Source organism: Xenopus laevis, chromosome 4S, assembly GCF_017654675.1.
Source record: "Xenopus laevis strain J_2021 chromosome 4S, Xenopus_laevis_v10.1, whole genome shotgun sequence".
NCBI lineage: Eukaryota > Metazoa > Chordata > Amphibia > Anura > Pipidae > Xenopus > Xenopus laevis.
In genome coordinates this window covers 14813830-14839549 of record NC_054378.1, presented here as the reverse complement: position 1 = coordinate 14839549, position 25720 = coordinate 14813830, and the positions used below count along the sequence as shown (strand labels likewise).

Here is a 25720-nt window from a genome sequence, read left to right as displayed (position 1 = left end):
AGTAAGGTTCTTAGTGGGGTCCCCCAGGGCTCAGTATTGGGTCCACTTTTATTTAACTTGTTCATTAATGACTTAGGGGAGGGTATTGTAAGTAATGTATCAGTGTTTGCAGATGACACAAAATTATCCAGCCCAATTAATTCCATCCAGGATGTGGCATCCTTGCAACATGATCTTGACAAACTGGCAATCTGGGCAGCTAAGTGGCAAATGAGATTCAATGTTGATAAATGTAAAGTCATGCACCTGGGATGTAAAAATATCCAGGCCACGTATACCCTTAATGGGACTGCACTAGGCAAATCCATTATGGAAAAGGACCTTGGAGTCCTTGTAGATGATAAACTTCGCTGTAGCAAGCAATGCCAGTCGGCAGCATCAAGGGCAAATAAGGTCTTGAGCTGTATTAAAAGGGGCATAGAGTCAAGGGAGGAGGGGGTCATTCTTCCACTGTATAGAGCACTTGTAAGGCCCCATCTAGAATATGCCGTACAGTTTTGGTCTCCATCACTCAAACAGGACATTATTGTATTAGAGAGGGGACAGAGAAGGGCAACTAAGCTGGTAAAAGGTATTGAAAATCTTAGCTATGAGGAAAGATTGGCCAAATTGGGGATGTTCACGCTGGAGAAGAGGCGCTTAAGGGGTGATATGATCACTATGTATAAATATATAAGGGGATCATATAATAATCTCTCTAATGCTTTATTTACCAGTAGAGAGGTTCTGCCTAAATATTTGGAAGGGGTTTTTTTGAGAGCTGTGAAGATGAGGAATTCTCTCCCTGAATCAGTTGTACAGGCTGATACATTAGATAGCTTTAAAAAGGAATTGGATAGCTTTTTAGCAAGGGTTATGGGAAATAGCTCATGGTCCAAGTTCATCTAGGGACTAGTCCGATTGCCATTTTGGAGTCAGGAAGGCATTTTTCCCCCTCTAAGGCAAATTGGAGAGGCTTCAGATGGGTTTTTTGCCTTCCTCTGGATCAACTGGCAGATGGGTAGTTAATAAAAAAAAAAAAAAAAAAAAAAAGTTTGAACTCGATGGACATATGTCTTTTTTCAACCTTACTTACTATGTTACTATGTAACTATCCTTTGAACACCAAAACTGCTGAATGATGGACATCTCCTTCAGTAGACGCACCATTATCTAGACTTTCCAAGAATACTGCCCTACCAGTTCCAGATGCATCGTCCTTCAAGGACACCATGGACAAAAAGATGGAGGGTCTACTGCGTTCAGCCTTTTCAGCTTCTGGCACCACACTTCGGCCAGCACTTGCCACAGCTTGGGTCAGCAAGGCTATTCAATCACGGTCAGACTCGTTCTAGGAGGCCATTCAAGCCAGAGCTCCACGCAACAAGCTTTCGTTGTGGGCTTCTCAGATCAAAGAAGCTAACGACTATATTTGTGAAGCTTCCTTCGATACAGTGCAAGTAATTAGCCGAACATCTGCACTCACGGTTGCTGATCGACGGTCTCTATGGCTCAAGTTATGGTCGGTGGACATGTCCTCTAAAAAGTCCCTTACATCCATTCCATTCAAGGGAAAACTACTCTTTTTGGACCAGATCTAGATAAGATCATAAGCCAAGCGACTGGGGGCAAGAGCACACTCGTGCCTCAACCTCAAATACGCTCTTCCTTTCGCAGAGGGAAGTTTTTTCGCAGCCACCAGAACAAAACTTCAAGAGCATCTCCGCCTCGACAATAGACTTCAGGAAGAGGTCGCTGGAGCGGCAAGTCCAGAACCACCTGGCAGGCCCAAAAGCCCTTTACCAAGCCCACAGACAAAACCACATCAGCATGACGGTCCCTCCTCGGGCCAAGGGGACATAGGAAGGAGACTGCGACATTTCTCAAATTCTTGGCTCTCCCTCACCGAGGACCCTTGGGTACACGGCATAGTGTCTCACGGGTATCACCTGGAGTTTTCCTCTATGCCGCCCCGACACTTCTTCATGTCCAGACTCCCTCAGGAGCGAACAAGAAAAAGCGCATTCCAATCCGTCATTTCCAAATTGCTTCAAACAGTGGTGATAATTCCCGTACCATCCGGAGAAAGATTCAAGGGCTACTACTCCAAACTTTTCATAGTACCCAAGAAAGATGGGTCGTTCCGACCACTTCTGGACCTCAAGGAGTTGAACAAATTTATCCTTCCACACAAATTCAAGATGGAGCTTACACAGCACAGGGCAAGAAGCCTCCCCTTGGCATCAAGGCACATTCTACAAGAGGGATGAGCACTTCCTGGGCCATCCGGAACCAAGCCTCTGCAGAACAGCTGTGTAAGGCGGCGACATGGACTTCGATCCATTCCTTTGCAAAATGTTACCATTTTGACACCTTTGCGACCTCTGACACACGCTTCTGAAGGAAGGTTCTTCAGGCTGCGGTAGAAAATTCCACTTAAGCCTGTCCTTCCCACCCTAATTGAAGGGACTGCTTTGGTATGTCCCCACTGTTCCTGTGTCCCCCAAGGCGACACGGACAACCTCTCAGCCCAAGGGCTGTGGTCTCCAGGGGAGTCAGGCTCCCAATAAACATCCTAGAGTTACGAGCGGTAAGGCTGGCCCTAGTCAAATGGACAGAACTACTGCAAAGCGACAATGCCACCGCAGTGGCGTGCATAAACCACCAGGGAGGTACTCGCAGCAAAGCTGCACTGATGGAAGAGCAACAAATTCTGAGTTGGGCGGAAATCAACAGAGTGAAACGATATGCCATCCACATCCCGGGAGTGTTAAACACCAAAGCAGATTATCTAAGCAGAAATCATTTAGTAGTAAGTGTCCTGCCTCCTGGAGGGTGTAGCTTAACCCCAATGATCCCTGTGTTCCCCTATTGATCACAGAGAAATAATTTTAACGGTGAGTATAAAAAATGTTGTTATAAGCTATATAATTATTGATCATTATTAGTATTTGTCACTGACATGGGCAGCTTCACTGGGGAGCTCCTACCTGTGAGGCCATACTTACATTGACAAACTGCCAACCTGCTAACTGCCGTAGGCACTATCGCTGATCAAGGCCTCCTAGGTTCCTTTGGCAGTGCTGTTCGAGACATGCCAATGAATTAGCCAGGTAATGGGTAATCCCTTTAACATGTGTTTATACTGAATTCTCAGTGCCATTAGTCATACCAATGAATTGGCCAGGTATTTTAAATGCTTTTAAGATGTGGGGAAGTGTGGAGGCATTATGTAACACCTAGGAATTGGTTTTCTTTCAGTGACAAAATTACATCAGACCTGGTAACTAAAATTGCAGAGAAAAACTGGAAGATCCGCAAGGAGGGTCTAGATGAAGTTTCTGCCATCGTTAATGAGGCCAAATTTATCCAGCCTAACATTGGAGAGCTACCAAGTGCTTTGAAGGGCCGTCTGAACGATTCAAACAAAATCCTGGTACGCACATGTAGGGTTCTTTTTTGGGTTATACTTCGCATAACTGTTAGTGAGGTGGGCCTCAAAGCCCACCACTGTAAAAATGGCATATTTTATATATGAACTTTTTTCACCAGCCTAAAGTTTCAGCTTGTCAATAGCAGCAATGATCCAGGACTTCAAACTTGTCACAGGGGGTCACCATCTTGGAAATTGTCTGTGACAATCAGTGGGCTCTGAGCAGCTGTTGAGAAGCTAAGCTTAGGGGTCGTCACTAATTATCAAGCAGAAAATGAGGTTTGTCTGTAATATAAGCCGATGCTACAGGGATGATTATTAAATTCTGATGCTAATTGCACTGGTTTCTGTGCTGCCATGTCGAAATTATCTGTATTAATTACCGATTAGTATTATATTGTGACATTTCTATTCTATGTGTACTGTATATTGTGAGTGGGTCCCTAAGCTCAGTAAGTGACCAGCACAGAGCATGTGCAGTGAATCAGAAGAAAAGATTGGGAGCTAGTGGGGCATCTTTGGAGAAACAGATCTTTGCTGCTAAAGGACTGTGGTTGCCTTGGGCGGGTACAGAAGCCCAAAACATAATGTACAACATTTCTAGCTACTTCTTTGGTTAAGCTTTAGTTGTCTTTTAATTACACAGTCATAGCTTGATTCAGCAGAGGGTTAAAATGCATGGTCATGGAGAAAATGTAGAGCAGCATCACCGGTTTACAGTCCAGGCATCGTTAGTGCAGTCTGACTCGTGCATATGCAGTCGAGTAAAATCCCAAAAATGCTTTCCTCTAATAAAAGGTTGCAGATTGACTTTTTTTTTTTTTTTTTTTTTAATGAAGGTTCAGCAAACTTTGACCATCCTGCAGCAGCTCTCTACTGCCATGGGGCCCAACATCAAGCAGCATGTTAAGAACCTTGGAATGCCAATAATAACTGTCCTGGGTGATAGCAAGGTGAGCACTGTTTACACAGACAGGCTGCCACATAATGTTTCCTATTTCAGTTGAGATGCATTTGTTTGTACAGTTTTAACATAGCCCCAGTGCTTAACGTCTTTTGTACCCCATGTAGGCAAATGTAAGAGCAGCAGCTTTGGGAACACTCAACTCCTGGGTGGAGCAAACTGGAATGAAGGAGTGGCTGGAGGGGGAAGATCTATCCGAGGAGCTGAAAAAAGAAAATCCTTTCCTGCGACAAGAGGTAAGACTCTCCATGCTACCTTTTGCTGAACTGTTTTTTACACTATAAATTACCCTGGGGAACAAGTATTCAATGCTTTGACTAAACATTTTTCTTTTCTTTACCAGCTCTTGGGGTGGCTGGCAGAAAAGCTGCCTACCCTGCGAACTGTGCCCACCGACTTGCAGCTGTGTGTCCCTTATCTGTACAACTGCCTGGAAGATCGCAATGGGGATGTGCGCAAGAAGTCGCAGGAGGCTTTGCCAATGTTCATGATGCATATTGGGTTTGAGAAGATGTCAAAGGCTACTTCTAAGCTAAAGGTGGGTAACACGACAGTTGCCCCTACATGTGCTTTTGTATTCTGCAATTCAATCTGGTCTGCTGATGGCAAAGTAAAATGTTCCTTTTGGCTGTAGCTACTGTTACCCCCAACCGTTGTGTGCGTGCTTGATTAGGCCACACCTAAATAAATGTTTTTCGCCCATTAAAGGACAAGGAAAGCCCACAAAGAAAAAAAGCGCACACTTGTCTATTCTGAATCTCACATGAAGCTGCAGTTTCAGACAAGACCAAGACCTGTGATTTTGCACAGTAGTGTGTCCCAGGCAAGCGGAATGGATTGAGGGGCAGCATTAACCGCCCTAGTGTCCACCAGCAGCCAATAGCAAAAGTAGTGTCTGGTTGCTATGGCAACACACCAATTCAAATTACTGTGCAGGAAAGAGGTTGGGTTATGATTGCACATGTGCACAAACAGCACAGACGCTATCTTGTGGATGTCCGCAAATAAATCCCGACAGCATGGAAAGGAATGGAAGAGACTGTCACAAATCAGCATGCTGTAAGTGACTGAGATGTTTTTCAGGAATTTAAACTTAGCGATTAGTGTAGCAAAGGGGTTTTAAACCGAGGGGCAAAATGATTTCTTTGTCCTTTAAGCAGAAGTCCAATATGTGTTATTAATGTGACTGACTCCCTTGAAAGAGTTAGTTTGATTTTTGCCTGTTTATTAAATTGAAACATGCAACTTGGCTGTCTGCCTTCGGGATCTCCTTTTGTTCTGGCAACTATTCGAGTGCTGGTGTTTGGATTCTTTAGAAGTTAGTGAGTTCAGCTTTATCATTTTCACGTGCAATGATTCACACATTCTGGTATTGTTTCAAGCACCAAATTATGGCCTTTTCTCCTTTCCTTTAGCCAGCATCCAAGGATCAGGTTGTAGCCTTACTTGAGAAGGCAAAGGCCAGCATGCCAGCCAAACCTGCAGGTCCAGCTGGCAAAACTTCTTCCAAGCAGCCACCTGCAGTTGTACAGGCATCAGCCCCAGCTCCGCCGCCACCAGCTGGTAAGTAGAACTCGCTTTAGCAGGGTAATCAATGCAGATTTGATGGCAGTTTTTGCAGCCTAATGGTCCACTTCCTCTTCAACAGCTGTTTCTGACTCTGGATCCTCTACATCCGATTATAAACCAGATCCTAAGAAAACCAAGCCAGGAGCCCCAGCATCCAAAGCAAAGGTATGACACCCTTATCCAGTAGCACTTGGCATTGATTTGTGCTGGGGATGTCCGAATCCAGGATTCCCTTTATATTTCACTTAATGAAATTTGAACCATTAAAATGGATATTGAAAGAGGAGAAGAAAAGTTCAACTTTAACTTTTAGTGTGATGTAGAGAGTGATATTCGGAGACAAGTTTTTACAATTTCTGGAGTTATCGTTTTATTCCAGTTTGCAATTTTAGCAATCTGATTGCTATGGTCCAAATTAGCCTAGCAACCGTGCACTACTTTGCATACGACTGGACTATGAATAAGAGAGGCCAGAATAGAAAGATGAGTAATAAAAAGTAGCAATAACCATACATTTATAGCTTTACAGAGCATTTGTTTTTAGATGAGGTCAGTAACCCCCATTTGCAATCTGAGAAGAATCCAAAAAAAGGCAAATAACTAAACTATATATAAAAAAAAAATGAAAATGACCAATTGAAAAGTTGCCAAGGATTGGCCATTCTATAACGTACTAAAAGTTAATTTAAAGGTGAACCACCCCTTTAAGAACAGGACAAACTACCCCCTTAATCTGTCCCGTATGCTGCGCTGGCTTTCTGTCTGTCTACTCCTATACCATTGCAGTCATCTGGAATTTGATAGTATAGACCCAGTAGTGGTTCCCTTGCTCTGTATGGTTCTTGATCACATTTAGTACATTGCACTAGTAATTTTAAAATTGTTTATTAAATAGTGGGGCTTGAAATGGGATCCCCTGATAGTTAAAAAATACTATTAAAATCTGCTGTGTTCTATTTCCCCAATCTTCTCCGTTTTGTGGTTTTTAACAAACCTGGGTCCTTTCTCTGTAGACCCAGTCAGTCTCATCTGAAGGTAATACTAGTTTGACTCCATCCAAAGCTAACACCAGCCTGACCAAAGCCAAATCGGCTAAACAGGTACTAGTTATTGCTTAGCACTGTCTTTGGGCTGAACCTCTTTTACACTGGGTCCACTATGCACTCTCAGGTGTAGAACCTCACCAGATGTTTGGAAGTCTTCAGCAATGTCTGGTTTGCATTGAGCACCTTTCTGTGTAATAGGGGACTTCTCTCTGCTACCCCCAACACTGAACTGAGGGGACACGTGAACTTCTTATATTGTAATTCTTTATTCTAGAAACTTTTGGAGTATGATGAGTTGCACCGAGGGGGCGAGGCGGTGCTGTGTACTGCCAAACCCAACAGACCCAGACTGGTGACAGAACCATGTGCACAGGGGCCATCTGACTCCATTTCTGCTTTCACTTGTAGCCTGCAGTCCAGGGCAAGATACACCTTTGTTCAACATGACTCGAATAGGTCTTGTATTTAAAAAAAGAAGAAAAAAAGTAAAAATAAACAATTAAACCCTCTCTGAGTTGCTTTATAGGGTAGCAATCAAAAGTATTGTCATGTAAAATCTCTATTGCAAGCAACATATATTGGCTTCATGTACACAGGGGTGTGTATTGACCCTAATAACATTGACTGTAGAATTGTTGGAAGACACTTGGTTCTTTTTGCTTTACCCAAGACCCTGCCTGGAAAGAAAGCTCCAAGCAAGCCAAATATGAAGGAGGAAGAAGACAGGTCTGGGCCAATCTACATAATTGTTCCAAATGGGAAGGAGCAGAGGGTGAAGGAGGAGAAGACACTGAAGGTAAGTGATCTCTGCCGTAGCAACAGTTTGTGGAGCCCAACACACACACACACACACACACACACACTCACACTCTCTCTCTGCATTGTTATTGGTGCACTCGACCATCAGGGACCTGTACAAATTGTATGGTCTCTTGTTTTAAAGCCAGGCATGCACTGGTCTCATCTGATCTGCCAAATGAATGGTTATTTGTCCACTTGAAGTGCTGGGAAAGATCCAACTGGATGGTTTGGCTCACAGATCAACATAGTCACCGGTGGAGGAGGGGTGTTTGCACAGACTCATTAAAGGGATACTGTCATGGGAAAACACGTTTTCAAAATGCATCAGTTAATAGTGCAGTTCCAGCAGACTTCTGCCCTGAAATCCTATTTTAAAAGAGAACTGATTTTTTTTATTCAATTTTGAAATCTGACACGGAGCTAGACATATTGTCCATTTCCCAGGTGCCCTCATACATGTGACTAGTGATCTGATAAACTTCAGTCACTTTTTACTGCTGCACTGCAAATTGAGTGATATTACCACCCCCCAGCAGCCCATCAAAAGAACAATGGGAAGGTAACCAGATGACAGCTCCCTAGTAGATATAAGAACAGCACTGAATAGTACAAATCCAATGTCCACTGAGACTACTTCATTTAGCGAGTAGGAGAAACAGCCTGCCAGCACTGGTTTATTCTGAGACCCGAGATGGAGCGTGCGTGCCAATATTACAACTAGTATTTGTTGGGTTAGGAATGAAATTTTACATGGTAAAGTGAATTATTTGAAGTGTAATTTTGGGAAAAAAACGACCCATAAAACATGACTGAATCCCTTTAAAACAGGGTTATATAGTACTTGGGGAAAACTTGATTTAAATAATTTTGACACCATATGCAGGCTAATAAGCTGCCTGGTCAGCATCCATGTATAGTAAGCTCTTAACTAAATATTGTGGTTCAACTTGGCCATGGCCAGTGCACCTCTATTTCTTGGCGCAGTGTTTACTGGCTTGATGTTTAGTGAGTTGGTTTTAAAATATCCCTGTGTTTGATACCTACTCTGCCCTGAACTTTCTCTTTGGTTGGGAGAAATTATTACTTAATTAATTATTAGGTACTTGGACCACCTATTGTTTTAGATCCTGAAATGGAATTTCACTACTCCACGTGATGAATATGTTGAGCAACTCAAGACACAGATGTCCTCATGTATTGCCAAATGGCTGCAGGATGAGCTATTCCATGCCGACTTCCAGCACCACATAAAGGGCCTGGCTGTGATGACTGAGGTACGAAGGACAGCTTTTCTGTTGGGCTACCTACCAAATACTTTATCTGTGCAGTTGCCATGTAGAATGTTTGACTATCATGCACCATGCGTTAATTGGTTTAAAGTGGACCTGTCACCCAGTCAAAAAAAAAGCTGTATAATAAGTCATTTTCAAATTAAACATGAAATCCAAATTCTTTTATTTTTTTATTAAAGCATTAATAGCTGTTGTAAACTCATTTAAAAATCTCAGCTGTCAATCAAATATTGTCTGCTCCTCCTCTGCCTTAGGCATAGAGGCGGGACAAGCAATTACTTTCACTTTCTATTCAGCACTTCCTTGAGGTCACTGCCCTCCCCACATTCCCCCATTCTCTTCACCATTTAATTGTGTAGCCAGTACATGGAGATGGACATCAGGTCCCCCATTCTGGTGCACAAACAAGATTTTGAGATGATACAAGGCTTGCCTTAAGTGTCCACAAAATGGCTCCTGCCTGCTTGCTATAATTATGAATTCCCAGACGGATGGAAACAAGATTTAAATTTATACAGTGTAATTAAAGTTAATTTAGCTTGACTAACATGATAAAATATGATTTGGAATAATTTTTGGGTGATGGGTCCCCTTTAATTCAAACCATGGGGTTTTTATTGACCAAACTAAAAAATTAAGCTTTGTGGCAACAGCGAAGCATAGGTATGTTCTATTCTTTGTAACATTAACACTCTTTCATGTTCTCAAATCAACAGCGTTTGGAAAGTGAGAAAGAAGGGGCGATCAGCTGCTTGGATCTTATCTTGAAGTGGTTCACCCTTCGATTCTTCGATACAAACACAAGTGTCCTGATGAAGGGTCTGGAGTATCTGAAGTTGCTCTTCGCCATGCTCAGCCAGGAGGAGTATCATTTTACAGAAATGGAAGCCACCTCCTTTCTTCCTTACCTAATGCTGAAGGTCAGTGCTATGTGCCCCAGAACATGTATGTGGTGGAGCTGCTGGAGGATGATTAGTTGCACCAAAGGGGCCTGCGGTGTCGTTCACTACAGACCCTGACAGAGCAAGAATGGTGACAGAACCATGTGCACAGGGGCCAGCTGACTCCATGCAGCTTCCTAAACAATATATTGCCACCAAACTAATTACCATTCATCTTTAGCTAAAGTAATGTTTGCAAATCTGAGTTTGGTTCCTGTGGTATACCAAAGCCGGAATAGTTTTGATTTCTGGTTTCTCTGTACTGGCTTATGAGATAAAAGGTGTGGTTCACCTTTAAAGGATAACTAAACCCTAAAAATGAGTGTTTAAAAATGCCATATTTTATATGCTGAACTTATTGCACCAGCCTAAAAGTTTCAGCTTGTCAATAGCAGCAATGATCCAGGACTTCAAACTTGTCACGGGGGGGTTCCATCTTGGAAAGTGTCTGTGACACTCACATGCTCAGTGGGCTCTGAGCAGCTGTTGAGAAGCTAAGCTTAGGGCTCGTCGCATATTATGCAGCAGAAAATTATTTTTGTCTGCAATATAAGCTGATTCTAAAATTCTGATGCTAATTGCACTGGTTTCTGTGCTGCCATGTAGTAATTATGTGTATTAATTACTAATCAGCCTTATATTGTGACAGTTCTATTCTATGTGTACTGTATATTGTGAGAGGGTCCCTAAGCTCAGTAAGTGACAGCAGCACAGAGCATGTGCATTGAATCAGCAGAAAAGAAGATGGGAAGCTACTGGGGCATCTTTGGAGACACAGATCTTTACTGCTAAAGGGCTGTGGTTGCCTTGTGCTGGTACTGAAACCCAAAACTATGTTTCTAGCTACTTCTTTAGTTCTTCTTAAGTCAACTTTGTGTGTTATAAAACGGCCTTCATTATTTTATTTTTTTTGTACTGCTGGCTCTTTCCTGCTTTAAAATGGGGGTCACTGACCTCACCTAAAAGAAATGCTCTGTAAGACTACAAATGAGTTGTTGTTGCTACTTTTAGTACTCCTTTCTATTCAGGCCCCCTTCTATTCATATTTAAGTCTTATGCAAATTAGCGCATTGTTGCTATGGTAATTTGGACCCTAGGAACCAGATTGCTCAAACTGGAGAGCTGCTGAATAACTAAAAAAAGACACAGAAAATATAAACCAATTGCCTCAAAATACCGGTCTACATCATACTAAGTTAATGCAAAGGTGAACAAACAATTTAAAGGGGTTGTGACTTTATTTTTTTTTTATTTTTTTTTTTAAAAATATATATATTTTGTCTTTGTAAAGTAGCTTTGGAATGGGGTCACCGGCTCTTTTGAATGATACATTAGTTGCCCTGTTAATTTTCATTAAAGGCAGCTGTTATAATTTCTATTTATAAGAAGTGAATGTAGCAAATTGTATTACTGAGCTGCCAGACTGAAACACCAAAGACAGGAATTGGGGGGGTGGGGGTGAGTATTTTTCTCGTGGAACACCCTGAAAACAACTGAACTGAAAAGTGTGGGTTGTGTTTATGCAAATCCCTAGAACTGGAGTGGGAGGGGGTGAAGACTGGCTTTCTAATTCTGCTTTATTCTACCTGCACCTGAAATTGCTATCTGGTTGTTTGGGGTCACTGACCCAAGCAACCAATAATAGTTGCACTGAGGCTTGCTTTTTTTTTTTTTCTTCTCTTATAATCTACCACTCTGTTATTAGTGTTTTATTATAACTCATAAAGCTCTGGCTTAAGCCAACAAAGCCCAAACTAAAATGTAGTTCTAAAATGAACTAGCCCATTAAAACCCTGCTTTCCAGATTAGAGCCTGGAGTGAATGTTGGTTTTAGTGTTACGGGGTCTGTTAAAGTTGCCAGGAGAGATTGGGGTTTTTGTTTTTTTGTTTTTAATGAACACCTATTGCTGGGTCTGGTCTCTGTGCCCCAATGGGACTGGAAATATGTTCTTATCTAGAAATAATTACTGTCTCCGGATTCTTTATTGTTTACCTGTTTGCTGTTGTGCAGGTGGGAGAACCAAAGGACCTTGTGCGGAAAGATGTACGTGCCATCCTAAATAAAATGTGCCAGGTTTATCCTGCCAGCAAGATGTTTAACTTTGTCATGGAAGGGACCAAAACTAAGAACTCTAAGCAGCGAGCAGGTAGGTACCTGTGTATAGAGCCACCCGCCTATTGTGGTAAACATGTATGTGGCTGTTAACGGTGGTCCAGTCAACCAATCACGTTTTGGACTGAATTATGCTGCAGACTGTATTGAAAGGATGAGTCCGCAGCTAATATAGGTCGAGATTTTCAGCAGGGGGTCCCCAATATTTTCTACGGGTGTGCCACATTTAAATGTAAAATAAGTTGGGAGAGCAACATAATCATGCAAGAAGTTCCGAGAGTTGCCACCTGGCCGGTATTTTACTGGTCTGGCAGATAAAAATTATGGTTGATCCCAACGTTATTAATAGGGAAAAAAGATAAATATATAGGAAGGCCGGTATTTTTTTTTCCATAAAAGGTGGCAACCCTAGTTGCAAAATATGGAATATTATTGGCATTCGGTAGCCCCAATGTGGACTGGCAGGCTAAAGGAGACTGTTTGGCAGCACGCATGGTTTTTGTGCAACTAAACCTTGCCTTCAAGCCTGGAATTCAAAAATAAGCACCTGCTTTTAGTCCACTGGGAGCAACATCCAAGGGGTTGGAGAGCAACATGTTATGGACCACTGCTTTACAGCATTGGTCTCATCCGTTCTGAACTGTGAAAAGTACAAGCTAAGAATAATTCTACATTGAAGCTTGACGATTCGGATGGCAGATCGTTGGACTGCAAGTGCTCACTGCTTGAAGGGATACGGTCATGGGGAAAACGTGGGTTTTTTTTCAAAATACATCAGTTAATAGGGCTGCTCCAGCAGAATTCTGCACTGAAATCCATTTCTCAAAAGAGCAAACAGATTTTTTTTATATTCAATTTTGAAATCTGACATGGGGCTAGACAAATTGTCAGTTTCCCAGCTGCCCCAGTCATGTGACTTATGCCTGCACTTTAGGATGGAACTACTTTCTGGCAGGCTGTTATTTCTCCTACCTAAAGTAACTGAATCAGTCTCAGTGGTACTTGGCTTTTACTATTGAGTGCTGTTCTTGGATCTACCAGGCAGCGGTTATCTTGTGTTAGGGAGCTTATATCTGGTTACCTTCCCATTGTTCTGTTGGGCTGCTGGGAGGGGGGTGGTATCGTTCCAGCTTGCAGTAAGGAGTTACTAAAGCTGGCCATAGATGTAAAGATTTTTAAAAGATCCAATCGTTATTGTGAGACCACAAATATTTCGGAACGATCGATTAAATGTACGACGTGTCCATCAACTAAAAAGACCACTTCAGGTAATATTGCCAGCAAAACTGAAGGGTAACTGCCTGCTTGGCCCTGCAGACATAGATAGATTGCACTGGGACCGATAAAGATTTTTTAACCTGGCCGATCAATTTTCTGACAGATATCCGACAAAAAATCGTAAGATGTATGATCGTTCGATTCCCACTAACTTCGCGATCACGAAAGATTGGTCGGACTTCACTAAAATCGGATGTTCGGCAAAAAAAAATCTTTGCGTCTATGTGGACCTTAAAGTTTATCAGAGCACAATGACTGGGGGCAGCTGGGAAACTGACAATATGTCTAGCCCCATGTCAGATTTCAAAATGAAATATAAAAAAATCTGTTTGTTCTTTTCATAAATGGATTTCTGTGTACAATTTTTAACTGAAAAACATGTTTTCCCATGACAGTATCTTCTTTAAAAATGTAAGTGCAACCGCCATCTTTTCCTTTACCAGAGTGCCTTGAGGAGCTGGGTTGCTTGGTGGAGTCCTACGGTATGAATGTGTGCCAGCCAACACCTGCCAAAGCTCTGAAGGAGATAGCCGTGCATATCGGGGACAGAGACACAACTGTGCGCAATGCTGCCCTTAACACTATGGTGACCGTGTACAACGTTCATGGAGAACAGGTCTTCAAACTCCTTGGCAATGTAAGCGTGGTACATTTACCTTGACTGTAGTATGTTGTGCTGCAGCGGTTACAGTAATGCTGCTATGGATCATGTGGCCTCCCCCCTGTAAATGTTTGCTGTTCTCAGCTTTCAGAGAAGGAAATGAGCATGCTAGAAGAGAGGATCAAACGTGCAGGCAAGAAGCCAGCTGTGGCAGCCCCAGCTAAGCAAGTGGAGGAGAAACCTCAGCGTGTGCAGAGTGCCAATGCCAGCATCCTACGCAAAGCACCACCAGAAGACATGTCCTCTAAACTGAAGTATGTTGGAATCCAATTTAGTCCCTGTAATGTCTGATGGTTGTGGGGAAAGCATGGGAGGTACTTTGCCCTATACCTTGTCTAAACTTTCTGTCCTTCTTTCACTGCTTCTCATTGGACAGAATAATGTATCGCACTTACAGAATGTAAGTAATGCACCCTCCTCTTTTCCAAACCCCCTTCCCTTACTTAAGTAATTTTGACATTAGTGTTTTAAATCCCTTTATTTCAGAAATAGTTTTTTTGTTTTTTGGAAGTTACCAATTCTCTGTCAAGCTTTGATTTTTTTTTTGTGGGATCCGTTTCTGTATGACACTTAATTCAAATCAAATATTCATTCTAGGACTTTTGTTTGCCCATGGCTGGGTTTTGTTTAATGTGAAACTAGTGCTACAGCATTGGGTTTCCTGGCTTTTTTGGGCATACATCGTTGGTGCGAGTTTGTGCCGTCAAAAACTGCTTCAAAGAAATCTAGTAGTTACAGGGTGGCCATACATGGGCAAATTTAAGATGCAGATATCTGTCCTTTAGACCGATTCGGCATCTTATCTGCCTCTGTATGGGGGGGCTTCCAACAAATCTCCCTGATCTATATCTGGCCAAAATATAGATCGGGGAGGTTTGATATTTCGAGGACCACATCGGCTAGTTGATGTAGTCCTACTACCTGTCTGCACTAATTTCCTTCATATAATCCAATCGTTTGGCCCTAGGGCCAAACGTTCGGATTAAACCAATCGCACCCTGCCCTTGGGTCTCCAAACGAATGGATCTTAATCATGTATGGCCACCTTTTAGTCTTGAGAACATGAAGAAAGACTCTTTCAGGTATAACCCAAAAGTCTGCAGACAGGTTGTGTTCCTATTCCACATAAGAATAACACTGAATCAACCCTTGTATGCTTTGGTTGTTGCAATATGCATCTTCCTTTTTTGAGGCATATTCAAAACACTTCACATTCACAGTCAGTGCATGAATCTTCATACTTGAAGGGCATATAAAGGCAAAAAATAAAATCCAATTTTTACTTTATTTAATGAAAAAGCAACCTATGTCAATATACTTTAATTAAATAATGTGTACAGTTTTTATAAGAAACCTGACTGTATGCAGTGAAAATCTCCCTTCATTTACTGCTGTGAATAGGAATTGTCAAACGGTCCCTAACTGCTCTGCAGGGAAACAATCAATCATACTTATGAACAGCAGGGGGAACCCCGCCTTAATTCCCAGCCATGCAGAACTCAAGCAGCTTTGTTTGTTTCCCTGTAGAGCAGTTGGCGACTGTGTAGAGATTTGTATTTTATTTTTGCCTTTACATCCCCTTTACTGTTTTCCAACTCCAGCTGCAGGGACAAAGATCATGGAGCCAGATTTAAACGGATAAACTGGGATTCTGTGTGGAGGATTGTTTTGCTACAGCCACTGGTTCTGCAGAGTTGGAGAAAGTTTGTATTAAACAATACAAACTATAAAATCCACATTAGATTACATGACAGCACAGGACCCAGTGCAGTCTGCCTATTCTAATTATTAATCAGTCTTGCTGTATTGGCTTCTGGCAAAAATTTGCTGTTTTGATTTGACGATCCCTAAGCAGCAGCCCAGATCACACTGAGCATGTGCACAGTCTTGGTCTTGCAAAGATGTTTAACAAAGTTACAAGATGGTGCCCCCTGTGGCCAACTTTGAAAGCCTAAATCATTTGTTTGATTAGGCTTTTGGTGCAGTAAGTTCATGTTTAATATACAAAATACAGCATTTTTAGACTTTACTTCCCCTTTAATACATTTTATGGGCCGTTAATAGAGGCACCATGACCTTCATGTAATATTCCTTGCTTTCTGACCTTTCTCTACCCTCTGCTTGCTCCCTAGTCAAGCCCGAAACATGGGAGACCACACTGAGCCATCGCACTCTGTCCCGCGTGAGTTCCAGTTGGACCTGGATGAGATTGAGAATGACAATGGCACAGTCAGATGTGAGATGCCAGCACTTGTACAGCACAAACTGGATGAGATTTTTGAGCCAGTCCTAATCCCGGAACCAAAGTAAGTTCTGACATACCAAGTGTAAAAAATTCTCATCTGACACGTCTGTATTTAAACGGTGTTTCACCTTTAAGTGAACTTTTAGTAATGGCCCATTCTAAGCAACTTTTCAATCAAAATTCAATCTTTTTATTTTTTATGGTTTACTTATTTGCCTTTTTCTTCTGACTCTTTCCCACTTTCAAATGGGGGTCACGGACTTCCATCTAAAAACAAATGCTCCTTAATGTTATTGCTACTTTTTATTACTCTTTCTATGCAGCCCTCTCCTATTTATCTTCCAGTCTTGTTCAAATCAATGCATGGTTGCTAAGGTATATTTGACCCTAGCAACCAGATTGCTGAAATTGCAAACTGGAGAGCTGTTGAATGTAAAGCTAAATAACTCAAAACCCACAAATAATAAAAAATGAAAACCCAATTGCAAATTGTCTCAGAATATCCCTGTCCGAATCATACTAAAAGTTTGCTCAAATGTGAACAACCCCTTTAAAATATTACCATCTGTACTTGTTAATTATACCATTAGTTTTGCCATGTAGAAAACCCAAATCGGCAACCAGCATGTTGGATGTGTGTTTCAACTGATCACCTGTTCTCTTCCTCCCCAACCCAGGATTCGTGCTGCGTCTCCACACTTTGATGACATGCACAGTAACACGACTTCCACCATCAACTTTGTAATCTCCCAGGTGGCCAGCGGAGACATCAATGCCAGTATTCATGCCCTTGCACAGGTAAGTGCCATTTGGCTCGTCTGTGATCAGTAGCGATGTTGGCGTAGCTAATTAATCTCATTGGCAAAATATCTTCCACTCTCCTCTTGTATGTTTTTCTGTGTATGATGAATAATCTTATTAATGTAAATTATATTTTATGTATTGACAGATTGATGAGGTGCTGAGGCAGGAGGATAAGGCTGAAGCCATGTCTGGCCACATTGACCAGTTCCTTATTGCCACATTCATGCAACTGCGATTGGCCTACAACACCCACATGGCAGATGAGCGATTGGATAAGGATGACATTGTGCGCTTGTACAGTTGCATCATCGGGAACATGATCTCGGTAAGAAAGTATAAGCGTGTGAGACAGATCTTAAAGGGCATGTAAAGGCAAAAAAATAAACCCATTTTTACTTTCTTTAATAAAAAAAAGAAACCTATCTCCAATATACTTAAAAAAATGTGTACCGTTTTTATAAGAAATTTGACTGTATACATTGAAATTCTCCCTTTATTTACTGCTGTGAAAAGGAATTTTCAGATGGTCCCTAATTGCCCTGCAGGAAAACAATCATACTTATGAACAGCAGGGGGAGCCCCCACCTTGCTTCCCAGCCATGCAGAACTCAAGCAGCTTTGTTTGTTTCCCTGTAGAGCAGTTGGCGACTGTGTAGCGATTTGTATTGGATTTTATTTTTGCCCCCTTTTAACGTTTCCAACTCCAGCTGCAGGGACAAAGATCATAGAGCCAGATTGAAACAGATAAATGGGATTCTATTTGGAGGATTATTTTGCTGCAGCCACTGGTTCTGCAAAGTTGGAGAAAGTTTGTATTAAACAATACAAAAACTATAAAATCCACATTAGATTACATAACACAGGCCCCAGTGCAGTCTGCCTGTTCTGATTATTAATCAGTCTTGCTGTATCGGCTTTTGGCAGATATTTGACTTGTGCATTTTGATTTATGACGATCCCTAAGCAGCTCAGACTACACTCAGCATGTGCACAGTCTTGGTCTTGCAAAGATGTTTAACAAAGTTACAAGATGGTGACCCCCTCTGGCCAACTTAGAAAGCATAAATAATTTGTTTGATTTGGCTTGTGGTGCAGTAAGTTCATGTTTAGAATACAAAATACAGCATTTCTAGCCTTATTCTATTTTAGACTTCCCTGTTAAGACATGCACTATTCCATTACTATTAGTTCTGTGACCGAAGACATTTACTGGCCACCTGACATCCCCACTTACTTGTGATTGGTATACCAAAGTTTCTCTTAAGTAGCCAAACATTTCCACACCCTCCATAGTATCCAGCAGACTAGCCTGCAAGGCAAACTAATAGATGCTGTGCAACCTGCCATCCATTCTACTATTCATCAAGGCTCTATTCTGGAAAGGTGCTAAAACAGTGACCACCTTCACAGGGGGCTGCACCACTGTCTAAAGGTTATGCCTCACATCAGGAAAATATGGAGCCACAAGTTCAGTATCATAAACTAACGTCAGATCTATTGTACAAGATATTTGGAAATTAATTGTGTGGTGGCTGTAATGTGTTTGTGAGCATGCCTTCCCTGTTAACATGCATTTGTTTTGTTTCATATAGTTATTTCAGATAGAAAGTCTGGCCAGGGAAGCTTCCACCGGTGTGCTTAAGGACTTAATGCACGGCCTTGTTACCTTAATGCTGGATTCTCGAATAGAGGATCTTGAGGAGGGGCAGCAGGTGGTGCGCTCTGTTAATTTTTTGGTGGTGAAGGTGCTGGAAAAGTGTGACCAGACCAATATCTTAAGGTAGGTACCGGTGGTTCTGACAAGACCTGGAGTACTAGTTAGGGTTAGATATGAGGAGAAGGTCTATTCTAGATACACCCCAAAGCCCTGTTTGAAGGACAGAGTGAGATTTGGGGTAGAAACGTTTGCTGCGCCAATACCTGGTACTATGCGTAAATGAATAACCACCTCTCTTTCATGTATGTAACCTTGTTCTTAACGAAAAGCACTGTGTACGCCCTTATTTCAAAAGTAGACACTTCAGTATCCTATCCCTTGCTCCCATCCAAAGCTGTTTATTAAAGGAATTGTTCAGTGTTAAAATTAAAAACTGGCTTAATAGGCTGTGCAAAATAAAAAATATTTGTAATGAAGTTAGTCAAATATGTCATCTATAACGGCTGGAGTGACTGGAAATTGAACAGAACTACTTCCTGCTTTGCAGCTCTCTTGCTTTCCACTGATAGGTTACCAGGCATTAACCAATCGGAGACTTAAGGGAGGGCCACTGTTGCTTTTGAATTTTAGCTGAATACTAAGGGTCAATTTTAAACTCACTGAGCAGTTATGTCCCATGTGACCCCCTTCAAGTCGCTGACTAACTCAGAATTAGAGAACTGTATCTATTTACCCAGTCTTTATTTTTACACTGAACAATTCCTTTAACTAACAGCCCTCATTTCAAAACTAGATACTTTGGTATCCTATCCCGTGCTCCAGTACCAAGCTGTTATTAAGGGGTGCCCTGACTTAAAGTTGGGCTTTCAAAGGTGGTTTGAACATAAACGCTTTGACATCCACTGCTTAATCTGAATACTTGTATCTTGCAAGTTTGCTTAAACGAACACCACTTCCTTCTCTGCAGTGCTCTGCTTGTGCTGCTCCAGGATAGCCTTCTTGCTACAGCAAGCTCCCCCAAGTTCTCAGAGCTGGTTATGAAGGTAAGGCAGTCTTCTAATTAATACAGTAGATGTTTATTAGTCTCTAAGTCTTCCCGTTTATATTCATCAGATGTTCAACACTTTATATACAATTTCCTTCTACCTAGAGGATCATGACTATAGCTGCTTGTTTTCTGGCCTTAGTATGTCATCTTGTATACTTCCTGTAATGTCACTTCCTTCTTCAATGAAGCCATTGGCATTAGTCTACATTGCCTGGCTGCTAATCTTCAGTGTGTTGCAGTAGTGCAATTATACAGCTATACAATCCCTAAGATTGCTCACAATATAAGCAGAAAGTCAACATTATATCTTGATAGCACACATCTGTACTCTGGCTGGAATGTCTTCTTAAATTCTCTGAAACCTTGTTTATACCAAATATTTCTAACTCTGTAGGCCTGCGTTGCTAATTGTGAACTTTAATCTCCTTTGCTTTCTCTGCAGTGTCTTTGGCGAATGATTCGTCTCCTGCCAGAGGCCATAAACAACATCAATCTGGATAGGATTCTGCTGGACATCCACAACTTCATGAGGGTCTTGCCCAAGGAAAAGCTTAAGCAGCTTAAGAGCGAGCTGCCTATGAGGACACTGAAAACTCTGCTGCACACACTCTGCAAGCTGAAAGGGCCCAAAGTAAGCCTCCGGGGGAATATTCTAGTTTTAAAATAGGGAATGTAAGCTTCTTGAACTCCAAAAATCACTAAATGCCAGCATGCATCTGCATTACATCAGGCAAGGAATGCTGTAAACTGTTGCTCACAATGGCTTGCGTTGGCTGTTTTCATGTGAGCTTTTGTAATGACAATGTATCTACACGCTTAAATAGGGGCAGCCTGGCATTGTAAAAAGAGATTCTGTAGTTGTCCAATGGGACTGCAGATTATAGCCACTTCCAGTAAATAGGACCCTGAAGAGTTAAACTGGTGCTCAACTGCCCTACTAGTTTTACCGCACTTCTAAATAATTTTTTAATGGTTATTCTATAAAGAACTGATGACAATTCAGATTGCACTTTAGCCAAAGATCCCTGCCATAGACCTTAAGTTTTGCTTACTGTAGTTTAAGAGCATTAGAATCTGAATATATGACTGCAGCAAAGCCCTCTATATCTTGTAGATCATGGACCATCTGAGTATGATTGAGAACAAACACGAGTCTGAGTTGGAAGCCCACCTCCTCCGGGTAATGAAGCACTCCATGGATAGCACTGGTTCAAAGGGCGACAAGGAAACGGAGAAGGGTGCATCTCGCATTGTAAGTTTCCAAGTGGTGGACAATGGTGTGTGCTGGTTTGTGCTCCTTCATGTTAACTGTTCGATGGACTGTAAAAAAAAAAAAAAAATGTGATGGAGAAATGTTGGGTTAAACCTACTCTTTTGGTCCTTGGGGAGTAAGTGTTTTATATCCAGGTTAGAAATTGAGGAACAATTAAGAGTAGAGAAAGAAATGGCGTTTGTGCTTGGCTGTCCTTGTTAATAGCTCCACTGCCTTCCTAAATGTGGCCCTACACGTTCCAATTATAATCTTTTCTCTGACCACTTGTTTTCATATACGAAAAAAGAGATTGCTGGCTTTAATCCCTCTCAAGATCAATTAAATATTATCAAAAAGCATCAATTCTAATCTTGCTTATAAAACATTCAGTGACGGAAAGTCAGCCACTGGGTAATTCTCACCGAGTGGAAAGGGTGACCTGGATGTCCAAACCCCAGGTCCGTCACTTGAAGGGTGAACAATTAAATTTCAATGTTTTTGAAGGTCAGCAGAGCTTACACTCACCAAATTGGCCAAATGGCCTGGGTGCCGTGCCCCGAACCCGTAGTTTTGGCAATGCAAATCATCCAAAATAAATGACTATGAAGATTTTTCTTGACCTATACTAGATATCCAAAATAAATGTGCACGCACTTCTGCAGCCAAGGCATTAGAGGTTAAAACCTTTATTCCATCTTGTTAAAAAGATATGCGTCCTAACGCGTTTCGTATCAAACAATGCGTAATCATAGGCACATTTGTTTTCATTACAAACATTAAAAGCTAAACTACCTCTGACGATTCAGCAGTGTCCCTTTGCTAATGTTTGGGCAGCTTTTTAAAGGCCGGATCAAAATTTTCTTTCTTGGCTGATCGGCAAGACGACAGATATCCAAGTTTCGCCTTGTCTTCCACAATACGCTCCCTGAATATATACCGTATGCATGTATGGCCACCTTAATTGCTTTGTGGGGTAGGGGTTGCCTGCATCATACATAACGGTAAGCATGTGCAAACTAAGCAATGTTGCAATGGCATATTGAGTTTGCAATCTAAAGGTTTTTACTTTTCCAGGCAGTAGTCCATCTTGGCCGCTACCTGCAGAATAGCCTCAATTGGGTATAAAATAGATTCCAATAGTGCAGATGGTCTTCATTCAACTTGCAAAGGGTGTGGGTGAAGCACTTTCTATTCTAAAGGATGACCCGAAAAGGCCACCACTGTTCTCCACCTTTGGGCAATGTCGGACAAAAACAGCCTGTGTCAGGGGCCTTAGACATGGCCAGTAGAAATAAATCTTTTAATTGAATATTGTATGAAACTTTACCTGATTGAGCCATTTTTTCTGTAGGAAGACAAGGTGGCCAAAGCAAACGTGAGTGACTTTCTTGCTGAAATCTTTAAAAAGATTGGCTCTAAAGAGAACACTAAAGAGGTGAGTGTGGCCATGAGTTATTGTACCAGCTGGTTCTGTGTTAGGGGTTTTAACACCTCCGCGTAGTACTGCTTGTGCAACATACATGTACATTAGCTGGTATTCAGACCTGTAAGTGGCTCATCTTTGTCTCACCCTTTTAGGGACTGGCAGAACTCTACGAGTATAAGCAGAAATACTCGGATGCAGATATCGAACCATTTCTCAAGAACTCAACACAGTTCTTCCAGAGCTATGTGGAGCGAGGCCTCAGGCTCATAGAGATGGAAAGGGAGGGCAAAGCCAGAATAGCCCCAACCACAGGTAATTGCTGGATCTCGCTCATCAAAAGGCTGTCATCCCTATTTAATTCAAGTGCCTAGTTAAATGGCCATTGTGTTTTTATGGGACACAACTTCACCACTTTGGAGTCAGGATTCAGTGGAAAGACGACTCCTACACTCCTTTGCACTGCTCAGGTTTATATTTAGTAGGCACCTGAGGAGTAATGGACCAAGCCTGCAACTTAAAAAGTTTACTGTAAGGAAAAATATTCCAGCACTAAAAGTGGTGGTGTCGGGAAAAGATTACTCTGTAAAATGATTGCTTTCTTGCATGTCATACCCATCAAGTGGAGGTTGGAGTTAACTGTATTATGTCCTACAGGAATATCAACCCATGAGACGGAGATCACCCCTCTCCCTACAGTGACCAATACAGCACCCCCTGTTTCCAACACAAATGGGGAGGAAGTAGGGCCCTCGGTTTACCTGGAGCGGCTGAAAATTCTGCGCCAGAGATGTGGGCTTGACAACGCCAAGGTAAAGAGAATTTTGTTTTTTGGAATGTGAGAATAAACATTCCTTGGCCCATCAGGTTATAGCGCTAGTGAGTACTCCTATGGACTATATCGTATGTTTAGTAAGAAGGGGTTTTCTTCCACTTGGTAGATTGTATTTTCTTTTCGTAGTGGAGGCCGCTCCATTTTGAATCTTTTAGATTTCTGAATGTTCCAGCAGGCTTAAATAAGCGTCTAAGCATTGAAGATTCAAGACAAAATTGCCAATAAGACCTTTGTCGTGCTGTATAATGTCCCATATTATACAGTAAGCCATTTTTTATTTTTGTCTTGTTTCCCACACCTTTTCCTGTGGAAGTTTCCCCCCGACTCTGGTGCTGATGCTTTTAGATTCTCCCCTTTAGTCCTGTTTCTGATAGCAGCCTACGGTGTCCTGCTTTGCTTCTCAAAGCTAGAGATGTTGTCCTAGAAAGTCCAACTTTTTGTCTAAGGTCCCCCTTCGTTTATGAAACGAGTACAGATATAGGGAAACCAGGATTTATTATACTCAACGTTAAATCCATTTTTCTGTTGACGGCAGGGAGTCACAGGACTGATGGGGTAAAACTCCTCTCTCTATATCCTCTGCCCCCCCCCCAGAGACAGCAGCGACATTTTTTTTTTTTTTTTAATCCATTACTCCGTCATTGTTCCAAAGAATATTTAGGATACCAAATACCTACTCACCATGATTGAACTTCAGGCTGTGGCCATTCTTCCTGTTCTTGTCCTAACTGGCCTTCCGACTACGTCCCTATTGAGGTGCAGCTGCGTGTGGCACTTGAGAACCAAAACTGTGTGTCAGGACCTCCCAGATGACCTACTTGGTACTGCTTTGCTTCCTCTTGGACATCCGAATTGTTTAATATGGCTTTATGGCCTGAAAAATAGATTTACCCATTTGGGTTTTTTTTTTTAAGTTCCTGGTTAATGTACTCTTATACAGAAAATTTCCAACCTGGAAACGTAGGCTTTTGATTCATGCAGGTTTGTGAAGTTATAAACATTTGATTTGTCTCTTTATGAGTTTGTATATTAAAAAAAAAAAAATCGGACTCTGACCCTCGGACTCTGACCCTCGGACTCTGACCCTCGGACTCTGACCCTCGGACTCTGACCCTCGGACTCTGACCCTCGGACTCTGACCCTCGGACTCTGACCCTCGGACTCTGACCCTCGGACTCTGACCCTCGGACTCTGACCCTCGGACTCTGACCCTCGGACTCTGACCCTCGGACTCTGACCCTCGGACTCTGACCCTCGGACTCTGACCCTCGGACTCTGACCCTCGGACTCTGACCCTCGGACTCTGACCCTCGGACTCTGACCCTCGGACTCTGACCCTCGGACTCTGACCCTCGGACTCTGACCCTCGGACTCTGACCCTCGGACTCTGACCCTCGGACTCTGACCCTCGGACTCGGACCCTCGGACTCGGACCCTCGGACTCGGACCCTCGGACTCGGACCCTCGGACTCTGACCCTCGGACTCGGACCCTCGGACTCGGACCCTCGGACTCGGACCCTCGGACCCTCGGACTCGGACCCTCGGACCCTCGGACCCGGACCCTCGGACCCTCGGACCCGGACCCTCGGACTCGGAGACTCGGACCCTCGGACTCGGAGACTCGGACCCTCGGACTCGGACCCTCGGACCACCGGTGGTTTTTATTTTCTAACTAGTCTTCTGTCCTCCTTTACAGCAGGATGAGAGGCCTCCATTGACCTCATTACTTTCAAAGTCTTCTGCCCCCGCCGTCGTATCCTCCACCGACATGCTACACAGCAAACTCTCCCAACTCAGAGAGTCTCGGGAACAATTCCAGCAGGTGGAACTGGACTCCAATCAGACACGCCCTAGCACAACCACCTCGTCCTCCGCCTCTTCAACAAACATCGACGACTTGAAAAAGAGACTGGAAAGAATAAAAAGTAGCAGGAAATAATGCCGGCTAATGACCTCTGGCTCTTGTCCTATTATTATATCCCATTTAGGAATCCAATTACCAGCCGAGCGGCTCGTTTATCTAGGCCTAATGTAAACTATTGTCTTATGTATCATACTGTGCAATTCTTTAGTCTGGGGGGGAAGGGAAAGCAACATTTACTGTGAGTTTTTGTACATACATTGCTGTTCTAACTCCCTAGGTGTGTTTTAGTGTACAGAATTGTCCGTCCCTTCCAACAAATCTGAAATCCTTCCTCTTTTTTTTTTTTTTTTTTCTTTTTGTCTGTTTTTAATTGTTCTTTCCCATGGCTCTTATATTTGTAACTGTGGCTGTAACATGCTTTTAATTTAACATAAAGCAGTGGATTGCTGAATCTGTATGGAATCGTACAGCATGGCATGAAGACGTTTTTGTAAATAAAGTTTAAAATAAGTGA

General features: G+C 42.4%; 1 protein-coding gene and 2 non-coding genes across 10 annotated transcripts in view; all 3 read left to right on the top strand.

Annotated features, from left to right (window-relative positions):
- Positions 1-25720, top strand: part of LOC108715250 (cytoskeleton-associated protein 5-A-like) — a 68782-nt gene extending 43062 nt beyond the window's left edge. For 4 of the 8 annotated variants that reach the window (XM_041560966.1, XM_041560969.1, XM_041560968.1 and 1 more), the window contains exons 22-46: positions 3241-3415; positions 4252-4365; positions 4484-4612; positions 4720-4914; positions 5792-5939; positions 6025-6110; positions 6959-7045; positions 7662-7787; positions 8917-9066; positions 9801-10004; positions 12037-12172; positions 13860-14053; positions 14162-14331; positions 14454-14477; positions 16210-16383; positions 17000-17120; positions 17272-17451; positions 18719-18906; positions 19751-19826; positions 20274-20462; positions 20946-21083; positions 22435-22518; positions 22662-22821; positions 23164-23318; positions 25039-25720. In XM_041560966.1, coding sequence (XP_041416900.1) covers positions 3241-3415; positions 4252-4365; positions 4484-4612; positions 4720-4914; positions 5792-5939; positions 6025-6110; positions 6959-7045; positions 7662-7787; positions 8917-9066; positions 9801-10004; positions 12037-12172; positions 13860-14053; positions 14162-14331; positions 14454-14477; positions 16210-16383; positions 17000-17120; positions 17272-17451; positions 18719-18906; positions 19751-19826; positions 20274-20462; positions 20946-21083; positions 22435-22518; positions 22662-22821; positions 23164-23318; positions 25039-25281 — 3646 coding nt within the window. In that variant the 3' untranslated portion in view covers positions 25282-25720. Of the gene's footprint in view, positions 1-3240; positions 3416-4251; positions 4366-4483; positions 4613-4719; positions 4915-5791; positions 5940-6024; positions 6111-6958; positions 7046-7661; positions 7788-8916; positions 9067-9800; positions 10005-12036; positions 12173-13859; positions 14054-14161; positions 14332-14453; positions 14478-16209; positions 16384-16999; positions 17121-17271; positions 17452-18718; positions 18907-19750; positions 19827-20273; positions 20463-20945; positions 21084-22434; positions 22519-22661; positions 22822-23163; positions 23319-23993; positions 24411-25038 lie in introns of those variants that run through there. The other 4 variants (XM_041560972.1, XM_041560971.1, XM_018260252.2 and 1 more) reach the window with 4 other exon arrangements.
- On the top strand, positions 7272-7381 carry LOC121393461. Its single transcript, XR_005961081.1, has one exon. It is a non-coding gene; the product is annotated as a small nucleolar RNA SNORD67 (small nucleolar RNA).
- Positions 10046-10154, top strand: LOC121393462. Its single transcript, XR_005961082.1, has one exon. It is a non-coding gene; the product is annotated as a small nucleolar RNA SNORD67 (small nucleolar RNA).